Source organism: Panthera pardus, unplaced genomic scaffold, assembly GCF_024362965.1.
Source record: "Panthera pardus isolate Hobbes unplaced genomic scaffold, ASM2436296v1 HiC_scaffold_15, whole genome shotgun sequence".
NCBI classification, from domain to species: Eukaryota; Metazoa; Chordata; class Mammalia; order Carnivora; family Felidae; genus Panthera; species Panthera pardus.
In genome coordinates, this window is record NW_026526710.1 from 83,959,230 (window position 1) to 83,977,597 (window position 18,368).

The following is an 18,368-nucleotide window of genomic DNA, read 5'->3' on the forward strand; positions in this document are numbered from 1 at the left end:
AAGGTGACATCTGGACAGCAGTTTTTTCTCAGAGAATGTAAAAAAAAAAAAAAAAAAAGAAAAAAAAAAAAAGACTTCTTTGTGTGGCACTTACTTGCAACTTCCCTGTAAGTTGGAGATTGTTTCAAAACAGTATTAAAAACAGTCACTCACGAGGGGCATTTAAAGTTCTGTTACCAGGTAGTGAGATGGAATGAACTAGAGCAGGGATGTCACAGCATCTTGAACTCTCAGCTCTGCGTTTATTCAAGCTTTCTTCCTATCCGTTATCGAGACAAATGTTTGACTAAAGCAGAACATTCTTCAGGTAACCCATCATCGAACGTTGGCATGAATTCTTGATAGTCTGAAAGACAATGATCCTGGAAAGTATAAAATATTGACAGCCTGCTGTCTGCTCTCCTCACTTGAGGAACATTCTCGTCTGTATACAAATGCTCTTCGGCTTCTGGGAACAGATGGTGGAGGGCAATAAAGACGGAAACATTAGAAGGCAGGAATTGGAGCACGAAGCCCAGCAGAGAGAGAGACCGGTGTCCGTGGGGAGCAAGTGTCTCTATGTTCTTGAGATAAAGAACTTGAACTAGCATGGCTGTTTCAGTCCGTCCGATTCCACCAGTTTCTCCTCTTAATTTTACGTAAATCTCCCCCGTGTGCCCAGAAGATGTGTTATCACACACGGCAATGCCTGACTGCACCCTCATGTTATCATTCCGCAAGGCCACGGAGCAGGAACGCTCTGTCAAGCCATCATGAATCTCTCGCCTCCACAGGACAGGACATAAAGGAAGAGGGGTCCATCTAAAATATCACCACCTACGCCACTCACCTTTGTTCTTCTAGAGATGGCCAGCAGCCCTCACACTAAAACCTACCCCCTTACTTTCTTCAGGTCCCTCTGGCCCAATAACAATATTGTCATCTTTATAATTTAATTTTTTTATGTTTATTTATTTTTGAGAGAGAGAGACAGAGCATGAGCCAGGGAGGGGCAGAGAGAGAGGGAGACACAGAATCCCAAGCAGGCTCCAGGCTCCGAGCTGTCAGCACAGAGCCCGATGCGGGGCTGGAACTCACGAGCTGTGAGATCATGACCTGAGCTGAAGTTGGATGCTTAACTGAGCCACCCAGGTGCCCCAACAATATTGTCATCTTACCTGAAATGTGCTTCCAAGAGATTCCAGCATCACATAATAAGCTATGTTTAGGACTTCACTGACTCATTCCCCTAGACCATGTTCCGAAACAAGAACCCCCCTGTACTTCATAACTAGATACGGACCTAAAAGAATAACCACACACGTGCATAAATGCATTAACATTCCCCTGCTCTTTAAGACCAGTGCAAAACAAGCACGTCCTATCATATTCACAGTGGTTATTGGTGCATTTCATATTGGCTTTCCTTTTCTGAGCATCATTATAAATTCACAGAACTTCAAATTTTATCTTATTTGAATTTAAAGGTGTCACTTTCTTTTTGATGTTCACACTGTTGTAGTTAGGTTAGCAGAAAGCCCTTAGGCTACCTTGGTCTTAATACCATTGAGACTCCATATAGAGAACACAATTGTGGGGCAGTAACGGGAATCTGGGCATTGGACGCACACGTGGCATTTGAGCGGGCGGAAGTGATGGGAGGCGTCTGGGTAGTTCATTCGGTTAAGCGTCTGACTCTTGGTTTCAGCTCAGATCATGATCTTGTAGTTGGTGAGTTTGAGCCCTGCATCAGGCCCTGTGCTGACAGTATGGAGCCTGCTTGGGATTCTCTCTCCCTCTCTCTCTCTGCTCCTCCCCAACTTGTGCTGTCTCTGTCTCTCTCAAAATAAATAAATATTTTTTTTTAAATATGGGAAAAGCATATTTTATTTTATTTTATTTTTTTTTATTTTTTAATATATGAAATTTACTGTCAAATTGGTTTCCATACAACACCCAGTGCTCATCCCAAAAGGTGCCCTCCTCAATACCCATCACCCACCCTGCCCTCCCTCCCACCCCCCATCAACCCTCAGTTTGTTCTCAGTTTTTAACAGTCTCTTATGCTTTGGCTCTCTCCCACTCTAACCTCTTTTTTTTTTTTTTTTTTTTCCCTTCCCCTCCCCCATGGGTTTCTGTTATGTTTCTCAGGATCCACATAAGAGTGAAACCATATGGTATCTGTCTTTCTCTGTATGGCTTATTTCACTTAGCATCACACTCTCCAGTTCCATCCATGTTGCTACAAAAGGCCATATTTCATTTTTTCTCATTGCCACGTAGTATTCCATTGTGTATATAAACCACAATTTCTTTATCCATTCATCAGTTGATGGACATTTAGGCTCTTTCCACAATTTGGCTATTGTTGAGAGTGCCGCTATAAACATTGGGGTACAGGTGCCCCTATGCATCAGTACTCCTGTATCCCTTGGATAAATTCCTAGCAGTGCTATTGCTGGGTCATAGGGTAGGTCTATTTTTAATTTTCTGAGGAACCTCCACACTGCTTTCCAGAGCGGCTGCACCAATTTGCATTCCCACCAACAGTGCAAGAGGGTTCCTGTTTCTCCACATCCTCTCCAGCATCTATAGTCTCCTGATTTCTTCATTTTGGCCACTCTGACTGGCGTGAGGTGATATCTGAGTGTGGTTTTGATTTGTATTTCCCTGATAAGGAGTGACGTTGAACATCTTTTCATGTGCCTGTTGGCCATCCGGATGTCTTCTTTAGAGAAGTGTCTATTCATGTTTTCTGCCCATTTCTTCACTGGGTTATTTGTTTTTTGGGTGTGGAGTTTGATGAGCTCTTTATAGATTTTGGATACTAGCCCTTTGTCCGATGTGTCATTTGCAAATATCTTTTCCCATTCCGTTGGTTGCCTTTTAGTTTTGTTGGTTGTTTCCTTTGCTGTGCAGAAGCTTTTTATCTTCATAAGGTCCCAGTAATTCACTTTTGCTTTTAATTCCCTTGCCTTTGGGGATGTGCCGAGTAAGAGATTGCTACGGCTGAGGTCAGAGAGGTCTTTTCCTGCTTTCTCCTCTAAGGTTTTGATGGTTTCCTGTCTCACATTCAGGTCCTTTATCCATTTTGAGTTTATTTTTGTGAATGGTGTGAGAAAGTGGTCTAGTTTCAACCTTCTGCATGTTGCTGTCCAGTTCTCCCAGCACCATTTGTTAAAGAGACTGTCTTTTTTCCATTGGATGTTCTTTCCTGCTTTGTCAAAGATGAGTTGGCCATACGTTTGTGGGTCTAGTTCTGGGGTTTCTATTCTATTCCATTGGTCTATGTGTCTGTTTTTATGCCAATACCATGCTGACTTGATGATGACAGCTTTGTAGTAGAGGCTAAAGTCTGGGATTGTGATGCCTCCTGCTTTGGTCTTCTTCTTCAAAATTACTTTGGCTATTCGGGGCCTTTTGTGGTTCCATATGAATTTTAGGATTGCTTGTTCTAGTTTCGAGAAGAATGCTGGTGCAATTTTGATTGGGATTGCATTGAATGTGTAGATAGCTTTGGGTAGTATTGACATTTTGACAATATTTATTCTTCCAATCCATGAGCAGGGAATGTCTTTCCATTTCTTTATATCTTCTTCAATTACCTGCATAAGCTTTCTATAGTTTTCAGCATACAGATCTTTTACATCTTTGGTTAGATTTATTCCTAGGTATTTGATGCTTCTTGGTGCAATTGTGAATGGGATCAGTTTCTTCATTTGTCTTTCTGTTGCTTCATTGTTAGTGTATAAGAATGCAACTGATTTCTGCACATTGATTTTGTATCCTGCAACTTTGCTGAATTCATGTATCAGTTCTAGCAGACTTTTGGTGGAGTCTATCGGATTTTCCATGTATAATATCATGTCATCTGCAAAAAGCGAAAGCTTGACTTCATCTTTGCCAATTTTGATGCCTTTGATTTCCTTTTGTTGTCTGATTGCTGATGCTAGAACTTCCAGCACTATATTAAACAGCAGCGGTGACAGTGGGCATCCCTGTCGTGTTCCTGATCTCAGGGAAAAAGCTCTCAGTTTTTCCCCGTTGAGGATGATGTTAGCTGTGGGCTTTTCATAAATGGCCTTTATGATCTTTAAGTATGTTCCTTCTATCCCGACTTTCTCAAGGGTTTTTATTAAGAAAGGGTGCTGGATTTTGTCAAAGGCCTTTTCTGCATCGATTGACAGGATCATATGGTTCTTCTCTTTTTTTTTGTTAATGTGATGTATCACGTTGATCGATTTGCGAATGTTGAACCAGCCCTGCATCCCAGGAATGAATGAACTTGTGCTGTCTCTGTCTCTCTCAAAATAAATAAATATTTTTTTTAAATATGGGAAAAGCATATTTAAAAAAAATGATGATCTGCTGCCTTTATCAGGCCACATTTTTACGATGAAACTGGAGAAAATATTTCTTTCAAGTTATAATTTTAAATTAAGTTTATTTAAATTTCATTCCATTTCAATGAAATCAATTAGAATTGAAATTGTATTAGTTTGTGGTTTTTTAATGTTTATTTATTTTTGAGAAGGAGAGACACAGAGTGCAAGCTGGAGAGGGGCAGAGAGAGGGAGACACAGAATCAGAAGCAGGCTCCAGGCTCTGAGCTGTCAGCACAGAGCCCGATGCGGGGCTCAAACTCATGCACGGTGAGATCGTGACCTGAGCCAAAGTCGGATGTTTAACCGACGGAGCCACCCAGGTGCCCAAAGTTAAGGGAGTTTAAATAACTTAATTAAATATTTCACACTTAAAGAAATTTCTGTTTCTACTTTATTTCTTCTAAACCCTATCCATTTTCATTTCAAAACCTCTCTCCGGAGCTATGTAAACCTCCTTCCCTTTCCTGAGCTCTGTGCTGCTCCTTAATGCCATTCTGCTGTCAGCATACTATATCGACAGTTCATTCAAGAAGCCCGTTGCTCTTGCGTTTGTGGAACTAACATCTAAAACCAAGTACAGGAGACAAACTAGAACCTACAGCAGAAGCCAGCGTGGAGGGAGCTTTTGGTGGGAGAAATGGCCCTTCCCAGTTTCCTAAGTCTCTCTACCCCAGAAGGCTCAAGGACGATCCCTCTAAAGCTGCCATTTTGAGAATGCCTTGGGCCACCCCAACTCCATGAGGCCACTCCACAGGGTATTTTCTGTCTCACGGAAACGTAGCAGAACAACGCTCTTCCCTTTGGTTTCCGCAAAGTCAGTTTAGGGGGTGTCACTGCTCATATGTTTTAATGAAGATGGAAATGGCTTTAAATTGTTACAAGTCCTCGGTAACGATAACGCCTTCTATTTCACTAAGAGTATTTTGGAAGATCTTTTTCAGCTTGCCTCATTACTCTTTAACACATACCTATAAATAAATGAGCCTTGATTCTTAGAAGAACAAGAGGAAAACGCTCTTCTCGAGGTGTGACAGCTGGCAGACTTGAAAGGGACAATTTGCTTTATTTTATTTACTTCCTTTATTGCCTGTTCTTCTCTGAAGAAATACAAATTGCCAATTAGAGAAGGATGGTGTGCAACGCGGAAGGACTCCTCTGTTTACCAAACATCTCGACTCAGTTCCTTTTAAAAACCAAGACTCTGGACTAAATTTAGAGATGGTTTCTATACCACGGATGTGATTTAATAACTATGCAGAAGTGCAACATTAAAGGCCTAATAGCACAAAAAGGGGGAGAAGGCAGGTGTGACCCTTCCGCTAGCCGATGTCATCCCACGTGGGGCTGGTGCTCCACCTCCTACCACGTGCATCAGAACATTCTAGAAGGGTCTTTCATGGTTGCTTAGGGTGAGTTTCAGGCCCATGAGAACAGGGTGATGTGGGAAAAATGAAAACGAGTGCCTTCCTATGTGGCACGTTAAATGGAGGCAATTTGGAAGTTTCGAGGTTTGCATGGGGCATCTAGGGATTCTTTGTAATATTTTTTTAAATATTTATTTATTTTGAGAGAGAGAGAGAGTGGGGCAGGGCCAGAGAGAGAGAGAGAGAGAGAGAGAGAGAGAGAGAATCCCAAGCAGGTTCCATGCTCTCAGCCCAGAGTCCAACGCAGGGCTTGAACCCATGAACCGTGAGATCGTGACCTGAGCCGAGACCAAGAGTCGGACACTTAAGCGACTGAGCCGCCCAGGTGTCCCCAACTCTTTGAAATATTTAAATGCCGGCAGGCTCACCAGGGCTCGGGGAGGGGAGCTGAGAGGAGGGCACAGGAACAGTTTCGGAACGACTCTGAGTGACGCCTCAACCAGGACAGCTCCTGCCGCAGGCAGATTTCCAGATAATGGTAATGAAACAGAACAGAACAAAACAAATCCCCCACGATTCTGTCAGGCAGCCACACGGCGTGAGCTGACAGTCAATCACTGGCATATAATGAACACTTCCCGTATGCCAGGCATGATGCTAACTTGCCTTTTATTCACGATCTCATAGGATACCTAAAACACAGGGGACGCGGGGGCCATCCTCACTTTGCACGGAAGAAACCTGAGGCACAGAGCCATAAAGTGCCTGCAGGAAGTCACAGGGACGGCAACTGTAGGTTTGCGCCCGGGATCTCCAAAAGGCGGAGGCACGGAGGCTGGGACGCGTCCTTGCAGCTCTAACAGTGAAATTAATAACAAGTCCACCTGCCGGGAGTGTTGCTCAGGTTTTCTACACACATCTTCGCCGGACTGCTGTCTAGCTGTTCCAACAACCGCCTGACAGAGAAGTGGTGACGCCTCAGATTACATGACGGGACCGTCCCCTCCTTTAAACCCCGTCAACTCTCTTTCCCCTCGCGGATTTTGAAGCTCTGTTATTGAGAATGTGCACGTTTACGAGTGGAATGTCTTCCTGTTGAATTGACCCTTTTGTCCTTGTGAGGCGTCCTTCCTTATCCCTAGGAGTACGTTTTGCTTTGACATTTACTTTATCATATTAATACGACCACGCCGACCTTCTTTGTCGTGTCTGCTTTCCATTCCCATGCGTCTCCTTTTCCGCTTCTCTGGGATTATTTTGATTTTTTTTTTTTTTAAAGAATCTCTGCAGGTGAGAATCACAACTGACACAGCTTCGAGAAAGAAAACCTGGTTATACATGTCAAAATCCTTAATAAGATAGCTGTCCTCAGTCCAGCCATTCTATCTCTGCACATTTATGTTTCAAAAAAGTAATGTATAGGTTCAAGGCTAGACCCCAGACTTATTTTTCTGCTCCCAGAGTTGACAATAACTGCTGTTATTGTACTAAGGCTATTAGGGAACATCACCATTTAATTTCTCATGATAACCTTGGAGGATCTTCACCTGCTCTGTGCTCCCCCCGCCCACCTACCCCTCCCGCCTCTTGCCCTTTGCGAACTGCCTTGACATCCCATTGGCAAAAGCTTACAGTACAAATTACTGTAACTTTTAAATTACTTTTAACTCTTAGAATGGTGTGCAAATTAAGGGGGGAAAAAGCTTTTGAAAAAGCGACACATTACCTTCAAACGATTTCATTATGAAATTCTTCAGGCCCACGAGAGAATGTTATAAAGACAGTCGTGTGCCCATCATCTGGCACAAGAAATAAAATGATTCCTCAGCTCCTTCTCCCCTTGAGCTACTCCATTCAGTTTTCTTTCCTCCTCAGTCCCCAAACTGCTCTTGTTAAGGTCATCAACACGCTCCCTGTGGCTAGTCCAGTCATTCCCCATCTGCCTTCATTATATGTGATCTGCCTGCAGTGACGGTGGCCAGGGACAATTTCTCTTGTCCTCCACAGCGCTGTTCTCATGGGCTTCCCTTCAACCCCTCTGCTATCGCTTTGCATCCCTCCTACTGGTTTATTCTCTTCTCTTCGACCTTAAGGGTGAAAAATCCCATGCTTTGCTCCACAGCCCCCACCTCGTCTCTTCTGCACACTCCCTCCTCAGTTGTTTGCCTCTGGTCCCACGGCTTTTAATAATACTGATACACGTTGGGGCGCTTGGGTGGCTCAGTTGTTCAAGCGTCTGACTTTTGATTTCGGGTTGTGATCCCAGGGTGATGGCATGGAGCCTGCTTGAGATTCTCTGCCTCCCTTTCCCGCCCCCCCCACCCGCCCCTTCCCACTTGTGCATGCTCACTCTCGCTCTCTCAAAAAATAAAATAAAACAAAATAGCATTGGTACACGAATCTTGTTTGTCTTCTGCACTGGGGATGCAATTGGCAACCGATTCTGTGACATCTTCCCCCGGATAGCTAATTGGCATCTTGAACTGAACACGTCCAAACAAAGCACCGAACTGCCACTGCTCAAAACATCTTCTCCAGCCTTCTCCATCTTGGTAAAAAGCATCACGACCTCCCTTGCTTGTACCTCCACCTAACTTTTCAATAAATGTTACCCGGTGTCCCTTCCAAATACCCCATGTAACTTTCCTTCCCCCCACCTCCAGTGCATCCTCTCTGATCCACACCCTGCATCTGGTCTCTACCCAACACGGAGAAGGGAGCCTTTATTTTCTTATTATTCTTTAAAAGTTTTCTTTGTAACATTTATTCATTTTTTAAGAGAGACACAGAGCATGAGTGGGGGGAGGGGAAGAGAGAGAGGGAGACACAGAATCTGAGGCAGGTTCCAGGTCTGAGCTGTCAGCACAGAGCTCGACGTGGGGCTCGAACTCACAGACTGCGAGATCGTGACCTGAGGTGAAGTCGGACGCTTAACCCACTGAGCCACCCAGGTGCCCCGAGAAGGGAAATTTTAAAGTGCAAATCGGGTCATTGCCACCCACCCCACTTAAAATCCTGGAATAAGACAGAAGAAACTAAAGCTGTCACAGTCTGTATGCCCCTCTGGTGATAATTTTAAATCCTTGGACAGAACCCTTGGGTGATGACTCGGGGTAACAGCCACATGTCCTAACTGCCACTCCAGCTATCCGCCCAAGGGTCTTCTTCCAAATTTACACTTTGTCCCCTTATCTTTATGAGGAGTCCTTAATAGGTTTTTATTGAGTAAAAATTAAGTTGGCATAGCCCTCATTCCCAGTTCAGCCACTGGCAAGTCAAACATTCAACGGTGGGTCCTGTAAATTCTCTGTAATATATGATTTCCCAGGGTTAGACCCCCTCCTGACTTCATGTCTATCTGACAAAACAGAGTCTTTCCTGGACATAGAGATTTCCTTTAAAAATATATTCTTGGGTTCAAACAGTTATTTTTTTTTTTAAGTTTAATTATTTATTTCGAGAGAGAATGAGTACCAGTGGGGGAGGAGCAGAGAGAGGGAGAGAGAGAGAATCCCAGGCAGGTGCCTGGCTGTCAGCACAAAGCCCGATGCAGGACTCAAACTCACAAACCATGAGATCATGACCTGAGCCGAAATCAATGTTTAACCGACTAAGCCACAGTCATTTTTTTATTGAGCCTAAGGAGTTGAAAATTTTCCGTATGGTTGGACTTGAATCTAGGAAATTGTTTAAGCATTTTCCAGTAGTTTCCAAAATGTATAAAAATATGCTTATTTTCCTTCTGAGTCTGTCATTACTCTGCTCAGAAATATGCTATGGTTCCAAATTGCCCCTCAAAGTCCAATATCAAATTAGCTCATGCCTGTAAGAGTCTCTAACTTCTTCCCACTGAATGTCCACTTTCAGAATGTCCACTGTCCCCAAGTCAGCCACACTCAAACTGCTACATCCACGCCTGTCTCTCTCCCTTCACAGAATGCCGTCTTCTCACGCACCGTACCACAACTCCAGCACGCTGACCACCTTCTCTGCATTTTAAAAATAAAAGTCATTCTCGGGTTGCTGGGTGGCTCAGTTGGTTCAGGTCATGGTCTCCCACTCTGTGAGTTCGAGTCCCGCATCAGTCTCTGTGCTGACAGCTGTCTGCTTGGGATTTTCTCTCTCTCTCTCTCTCTCTCTCTTCCTCTGTCCCTCCCCTGCTTGCTCTCTCTCTTTCAAAATAGATAAATAAACTAAATAAATAAATAAATAAATAAATAAATAAATAAATAAATAAATAAAAATAGAGGCCATTCTCCAATTTTCAAGTCTTTGTTTTAAAAAGTGCCTTCCTTGCTTGATCCCTCCTGGTAGGAATGTTCTAGTCACTCCAGCAAGAATTTTAGCACACACGCTTGCGAGAATTTCCTCTTTCTCTCTCTCCCTCTCTCTCTCTCACACAGACACACACGCACACACACACACACACACACACACACACACTCACGCAAATCTCTAAGATCTGAAACAAACACTACCACGAAGAGTGAATCATAAATCACACGAAACTGAGGGAAACACACACTTCTACTTCCAAGATCACCAGATTTGTAACGTGGCAACAATTAGTAAGCAATCCTTCGATGTTATTTAACTTATCACCATGGTAGTGGGAGGAGCGACAAAGGGACTAGAAACTAGCGTTTCCACAGTAATTTAGGGCGTCGTTGTCACCACGGTGACCCCACGACACGGTGTTAGCAATGTCTCCATTTTACAGGGGAGGCTCCAAGTCTCAGCTGGCACCCCAGGTACTGGCTCCCCACATCCCGTGCCCTGTCTCATGCACTGTGTATGGTTTTAAATTAAAAAAAAAAAAAAGTATATCCACAGAGTGGACAGTAAAAATACCTCATTGTTCAATTCATCTTGCTCATGGGACTTTTTAAAGAAACTACAGCTTCTATTGGAACGAGCAAAACTATGGAAAACACCTCAAAAATCCGAGAAGCCTAAGAGGCTAAACCCCAATGTCCAAAACAAACAGTGAAAATAACTGATAATAAGAGCCATTATCGATAAGGAAGTGAAGACTTTCGTAGTGAAGAGGCAGACTAAAATCTCCACCTTTCATTTATTCCACATTGAGTACCGACTTCGTGCCACATTTTAGGCAGACCCCAGGCAACAGAGACATGAGAAGGAATCCATGTCTGTCCAGGAGGAAACTGCACATTCCGATGGGGAAGACATTCCAGAAAGTGGCCATCACTGGACTATAAAAACTGCTTCCGTCAGGGCAGGGAAGTATCAGCCTTAAGGGCACTGTTAGGTAAGCCGAGGACAAAAGAATAATGGGGCCATGCAGGGTGAGTGGGAAGACAGCATTGGAGATGGGAGGTACAGGTGCAGCCTGTGCAAAGGTCCCAGAGGAGAACTTGGTGTGAACAGCCCAGAGCGGCTGCCGGGGCTGCAGGGCACAGGAGTCCCGCCTTGCACTCTGCAACCTGCCACGCCAGGGGCCATCAACTACTCCCATCCTGGACCTCTTCATTATCTGAAATTTCTTACATCTTTAGTATAATTTTGTCAATCCGAATTGGATATGTCTTATGTTTCTAACTATTTTCTGGCAGATAGCAGCAAAATGTCTTGTTTTAACAAAAATTAATGCATTATGACAGTTCTCTGAGGATGGAAATAAAGTATATTATTCTAATACTATATATATATATATATATATATATATATATATATATATATATATAAAATATATTCTATATAATATGCTATACAAAGTGTTATATATCCTAACACTATATTATATATCATATATATAATAATATATTATAACATATATATATATATATATATATATATATATATATATATATGTTTGCTTCCATTTACAAAAGAGAACTACATCTGATCATCAAAAAATTTTACTGCTAAACGAGAACTGCATTCTAGCTGATACACTGGTGAACATTTTAAGATTAAAAAGCACGTCCTACTGGTATGAGATGGATGGATGGATGTAACGTTGCACATTGCATTTCCTATGAGTATTTCTCGGAATGGCATCACTGAGATGCCAGCTGAAGTCTTCTATCACTTTCCTTGTGACCCACGTTCCTCTGCAATAGCAGCCCTGTTTGCCATGATTACCTACACGCGAGGATCACATACAAGTTAGCTATATTATGATAATGATGCACTAAATATGGAAACTATTTATTGTTATGGAAACTTCATCAAAGTGATAATTAAGTGCTGTTAAAATTTAGAAGCATGTTGCATACTTTCACACTGTCACGATTACTAAGATAAAATACTTGTCAGGTGTCAGGAAACAGAACTCAGGATCAGAAAATGGAAAACTGAAAGCCATTAGAGAAGAAAATGAAGCAATGCTATTGAATAAGCATTTGGGGATAACAAATGAAATGTTGGGGAAAGCGCACATCATGTTATCCCAGCAGGCATGAGGTGGAATTTACCATCAGCTACTTCCTCGTCCTCTGTAATGTACAAATTGTATGAAATGTTGGAAAAGAAAAACCAGATGAAAATGCATCAGGTTAATTATTATATCCTAGTGACTTTGAGTTGCTAATTATTTTGATTATTTTTTTAAACTTTTAATTAGGTTCAACAATTTGATTTATATCACTAGTGTGGAATGATTTCATGTTTTTAATCGTTCCTGTTGAGAAAATGTAGCATTCCAAATTACACCTTTTTAATTGGAGAATGGTCTTTTTTCCTAACTCTCACGAACATGCTTTGTGGACTGGGGGCGGCCTGGGGCTGAAACACGGGGCCCTGGGGGCCACGGAACTGAGCAAGCTGAGACCATCACAGATTTCTTAAGTGCAAACAACTCTTAATTTAGCTTTTAACAGGCAAATGAAATCAACCGAAGGCTTTATTTTCTTTAGCTCTTCACAAAAAGAAAAAAAAAACTTAACACACGGGATAGCAAAAGAAAAAGCAACAGCTGTTCATTAAGTGAATATTACATATCCGCATCGGGCATGGCATTTTATGCCAATGTGTATGCAATAAAAATGAAGAGAGCAGAGAACGGCGTTTAAAAAGCTTTTAAATTTTCAGCAACTTTGGATCTCCTGCTGCCTTGGTAGAATGTAAAAGGTTATATGAAGGTGGTGGGCAAGGACCCCCAAATTGGGCTTGGGGATGGGGGTGGGAACAGAGCAAGGCAGATGGCACAAAAGCTCAAGGTCACAGGACACTCGCTATGGGGAACAGCTTCAGCTCTCCACCCCCAACCCCCATCCCGCGTTTTCTATCTTCCGCGAAGTCTTCTCTACAAATTCAAGCACTCTTGTATTCTTTCTGTCTTCACCGCGCCCACCGTTTTGCCCTTGCTCGTTTCTCTTGACTGCTCCTGGTGATGGTCGCACGTGAGTACACGAGGCTCTTTCCTCCGACTCACCAGCTGCACGAGAGGCCTCTGTCTGCAGAGTTCAACGTGTGCGTATGCTGATCCCATCAGAGGTACTCGCCGGCCTTTTGCTGTCCCAGCAAAGCTTCAACGGTCGCCTTGGCTTTGATTTCTCTCCAAAAGGGGAGGCCGTTCATTGTGCCAGCCTCTCTTCTTGACCCTACCCAGGAGTAGCTACTTCCTCCAAGTCCTGGCCCTTCAGCACCGCTGACCACCCAGCGCACCCCCTTAATACCAAACAAGGAATTGTCAAGAGACACGACTGTCCTCTCTTCTGCCATCTGATGACTGAGAATCTCTGGGTAGACGATCTACACTCTCTGCCTCCTCCCACAGTGGAAAGCCTCCAATCTAAAATCAAGTATTTTTAGATTTAAAAAACTAAGAAGAAATAATAATGTTCTTCCAAATATAAAGGAATAATTCCTTAAGGAGACCCTTTGGTGGCTCTTGGGAGTATCTGCATTTCCTGCAGGGGAAGAGATATCTGTCTCAGCTGGGAAGCTCCTGCCCCGTAGTGAGGGATTGTTGGCTGGTGTGTGACCTGGAAGCTATTTTCTAGGGGACAAAATGGAGTGAAGGCCGTGACCCTTCCCCCAAGTCAGACTAAAGTGGGACCCAAACCAGACACAGAGACACAGAGAACAGACACACACACACACACACACACACACACACACACACACACAGAATGGGAAATAAGAGAAAAAGAGGGAGACCGTTCTCAAGAATGTTGTTTTTCCGAGAAATACCTGCCAGTCCAATAAGGCAGGGATCCACATGGTAGCAGATTCGGAACAGAACAGGCAGAGACAAAGTCCCGTGCAGCTAGAATGAAAGCTCTATTCCAGGGACACAGCCATCCCGCTTGACAGTCCCCAGAGGCTCTGAGGGCAGGGAGACATTCCATGAGGCAGACTCTAGAAAGGAGGGGTAAAGCCGAGCAGGGCAGGGCATGCACTGAAGACACTCGGTGAATGTCCTTACCCACCAGGGTAAGGGTTAGATTTTGTCTTCCGGGAAATCGATGACTTGTTAGCAGAGGAAATGCATGATTAAATTTAGTTTAGGGAGGTCACTGGTCCTCAAAGTGGGAAATCTAGTCCACAGGGAAATCTGGACCACAGGGTCCCAGCTTTGGGACCTTAAAGGACCCCCCCAAATTTGTTTGGGCAGTATGTCTGCCAGGATACTTTTTATGGCGAGTAACTTAAAGTCCGAATCAAACTGGCTTAATAAAGGGAAATTCTTGGCTCATACAACGGAAAAGCCAGGGGTAGATCAGGCTGTAGGTGGGGTGGAATCCAAGAGTCCAACTTCGACAGTGACCCAGTGTTTTCCAGTCTCTCCCCTCGGCCTCCCAAAGGGGATCCCACATCCGCTCCCACGTCTGATCTTCTCCAGCCTGAAAGACGTCTGTCAACAGTACCAGAGACACCTGACTCCTCATTGACATACAGAGGGATAAAGAGCATCTCTTTCCCCGGCCACCAAAGCTTCATTCCCACAGCCCCGTTCCGATCACTCACTCCCCTGAATCCCTGTGGCTCGGGTGAGGCAGGCACTGAATGGTCTGGGAGGAGATTCTATTGCTTCCTGAACCAAGTCCTCGTGTGATTAGTGCTCACAACTGGGTTTGGGTCTGTATGAATTCAAACAGCATGGTTACTAAGTCATGGCGAGGGGGCAGTGGATGTCACTGAGGCAACCACACTTCGCCAATTTCCTCCCCTAGTTATTTTTGGACTGAATATTGGCAATTGAGCAGTATGCAGAATCAACAGTCTTTTCTCCTGCTCATGAGGGCAACGATCAAAAAGTGTGAGAGCCGGGGTGCCTGGGTGGCTCAGTAGGTTGAGCGTCCGACCTCGGCTCCGGTCATGATCTCACAGCGTGAGTTCGAGCCCCGCATCGGGCTCTGTGCTGACGGCTCAGAGCCTGGAGCCTGCTTCGGATTCTGTGTCTCCCTCTCTCTCTGCCCCTCCCCCGCTCATGCTCTGCTCTCTCTCTCTGTTAAAAATAAACATTAAAAAAAAATTTTTTTTTAAAGTGTGAGAACCACACAAAGTTTGATGCGGTATCCTCCAAAATGTCCTCCAAAAATTCATGTCCTCCCAGAGCCTCAGCATGTGATCTTAGTCGGAAATTAGGTTTCTGCACGTATAATTGATTAAGTTAAGATGAGGTCATACTGGATTACGGCAGGTCCTGAATGAAATAGGACTGGTGTCCTTGTAAGAAGGGGAGAGGACTCGGTGACACACAGAGAAACAGCTACCTGAAGATGAACATAGGGAGCTGAGTTAAGGAGCTAGGAGCCAGGGAACGACCAGAAGCTGGACGGGGCGAGGACGGATTCTCCCCTAGAGGCAGCGTGGCTGTGCCAGCACCTCGGCCTCAGACTTTGTGCCTCCAGCGCGGTGAGAGAGCAATTATCTGCTGTTTAAAGCCACTGAGTTTGTGGCAGTTTGTTATGGTAGCCCCGAAACTATACAATACTTATCGCAGGGATATTTTATAAATTAAAATTGTATTCAGCTTCAAGTACCAGAAACGCTTAGAAATGTGGCTTAAGGGGCGCCTGGGCAGGCGTCTGACTTCACCTCAGGCCATGATCTTGCGGTCCGTGGGTTCGAGCCCCGCGTCGGGCTCTGTGCTGACAGCTCGGAGCCTGGAGCCTGCTTTGGATTCTGTGCCTCCCTCTCTCTCTGCCCCTCCCCTGCTCATGCTCTGTCTCTGTCTCTCTCTCTCAAAACATAATAAACAGTAAAAAAAATTTTTTTTAGTGTGGCTTAAACAAGGTTATTCTCACGTGTAATAAGGAGGTTTAAAGTCAACAATCAGGGGCAGTCACAGTGTTTCTAGGTGCCTTTGTGGACCTGGGATGCTTCTATCTTCCTGCTCTGCCATCTTGACCATGAGGCACCACATGACCCCGAGCAGGGGGAATGCAGCCGGTGCCTTCTCCTTAAAAAACATGGTCTTATTTGTAAAGCGACGCCTTCAACAGGCCTTCTGCCTATATGTCATTAACCTATATCTGCCTATAACACATTAACCACTGTCAGACGGTCACTCTGGATGCAAAAGGGTCTAGGAAATCGAGTGGTTTAGTGAATGAAAGTCAAGAACAGCATTAGCCACGTTATAGAAGGCTTCCCTCGGTGGGGTAAAATTTCACTCAGGTTGGAGCAGGAAACCGTGTTGAAAACGGAGTTTGTTGCATCCAATGGATCTTACAGCTGAATGTGGTTCCAAGTTCTCTTTGGCCACTAGGAAGCTTAGAACTAAATCTGAGACCCACTTACCATTTTAAAAGACCAATTAACATTTGTTTCCGGGCCAATCTCACCTACTGGCTTTTAATATTTCTCCTTTTGGGGCGCCTGGGTGGCTCAGTCGGTTAAGCGGCCAACTTCGGCTCAGGTCACGATCTCACGGTCCGTGAGTTCGAGCCCCGCGTCGGGCTCTGTGCTGACAGCTCAGAGCCTGGAGCCTGTTTCAGATTCTGTGTCTCCCTCTCTCTGACCTTCCCCCGTTCATGCTCTGTCTCTCTCTGTCTCAAAAATAAATAAACATTAAAAAAAAAATTTAATATTTCTCCTTTGGCCAGACCACATTCAAGTGTTTATTTTTGACGTTTGATATAGTCATGTATTTTTATAAACTGAAGTCCTTCATCACAGGACAGAAAGAAAAGAGACAGAGATTGTCCGAGAGAGACAGAGAGAATGAGAGCTAAGTCTAACAGGACTTCTGAGAGGGGGATAATGAGTTCTATTTTGGATGTTCAGGTTTTGAGATAGCCATGAGATATTGAATAACGAATAACATATAGGGGCACCTGGATGGCTCAGTCGGTTAAGAGTCCAACTCTTGGTTTCAGCTTGGGTCATGATCTCACGATTCATGAGATGGAGCCCCTTGTAGGGCTCTGTGCTGACAGAACGGAGCCTGCTTGGGATTCCCTCTCTCTGTCTCTCTGTCTCTCTCTCTCTCTGCCCTTTCCTCGCTCATGCTCACTCATCCTCTCTCTCTCTCTCTCTCAATAAACAAACACTTAAAAGAGAATAATATGTAGATTGGGTAAAGATTTGAAAATGGCAAATAAATATTAAATTCATGGGAGTAGCTGAGGCTACCAAGGGAAATGGTAGAATGAAAAGAGAAAAACAATCAAAAAGAAAAGGAGGAGGAGGTCCTGCAAAGAAAGAGAACGAGATACTTATTTACTCAAAGCACCTTTCTGGATTCAAGAAACACCTGCTTGGGCTGCCTGTGGTTCCAAATCGACAGTCTGGCACCACCTGTCTCATGTCTGCTGGAACTTTTGCTCTTATTTCTATTTTATCAGTTTCATTTAACTCTTTACAATAGATACAACTCCCCAACTCCAGACAGAAAGGAAGAAATCAATATGAAATTATTTAGCATCACTACACATGTCCTTTATCAGTGACTATTGGAAATTTGATTCAAAATGTAAGACTCTGTCTATGAGACGACAACCCATTTTCCATCTGCTACTGAAACAGCCCCCATAACACGTCCTGGAGTCTGGACAATAAGTCCATTTACTGTTATTCTCTAGTGAGTTTTGAAATCAAACCTACTTGGATTCCAAAAGGAAGATGATGTCTGATTGCTGCTGACATGTCCCTCCTGGTTTTGTATGTGCATTTGTGAGCGTGTGTACCCATTTTCATTGACAACACTGGCAGACGATAGTGGTGCCCACCCATATGCCCTCACTCCCACCAAATTAGTGCCATTACCTGGTATTAATAACTGCCAGCACCTGCAGATGTTGGCAAACCACAGGTGACAGTTTCTGAGCACTGCCCTAGTTTCTGCCATGTGGTAACCACATTTGTTTTCTATGGCTGTCATAACAAATCACCACAAGTTTAGTGGCTTAAAATAACACGAATCTATTACCTTAGATAATACGCAGTACTATTATCTTAGATAGTACACAGCTCTTTGTACATTATTAGCCCAACATGGGTCTCACCAGGTTAAAACGAAGGTGTCAGCCACGCTGCAATCTTGTCTATAGACTCTAAGGGGCAATCTGATTCCCTGATCATTTGCTAGGGATTGCATTAAATGTGTAGATTGCTTTTTACAGACATTTTAACAATATTTATTCTTTCCAATCCATGAACATGGAATGCTTTTCCATTTTTTGGTACTGTCTTCAATTTCTTTCATAAGTCTTCTACAGTTTTC

General features: G+C 43.9%; 1 protein-coding gene across 1 annotated transcript in view; it reads right to left on the bottom strand.

The window, feature by feature from the left end:
- Positions 1-245: 245 nt before the first annotated feature.
- Positions 246-18,368, bottom strand: part of LOC109251784 (cytochrome b5) — a 103,521-nt gene continuing 85,398 nt past the window's right edge. The window contains exon 4 of the mRNA XM_053902839.1: positions 246-346. Within this exon, the coding sequence (XP_053758814.1) occupies positions 287-346 (60 nt within the window). The 3' untranslated portion in view covers positions 246-286. The remainder of the gene's footprint in view (positions 347-18,368) is intronic.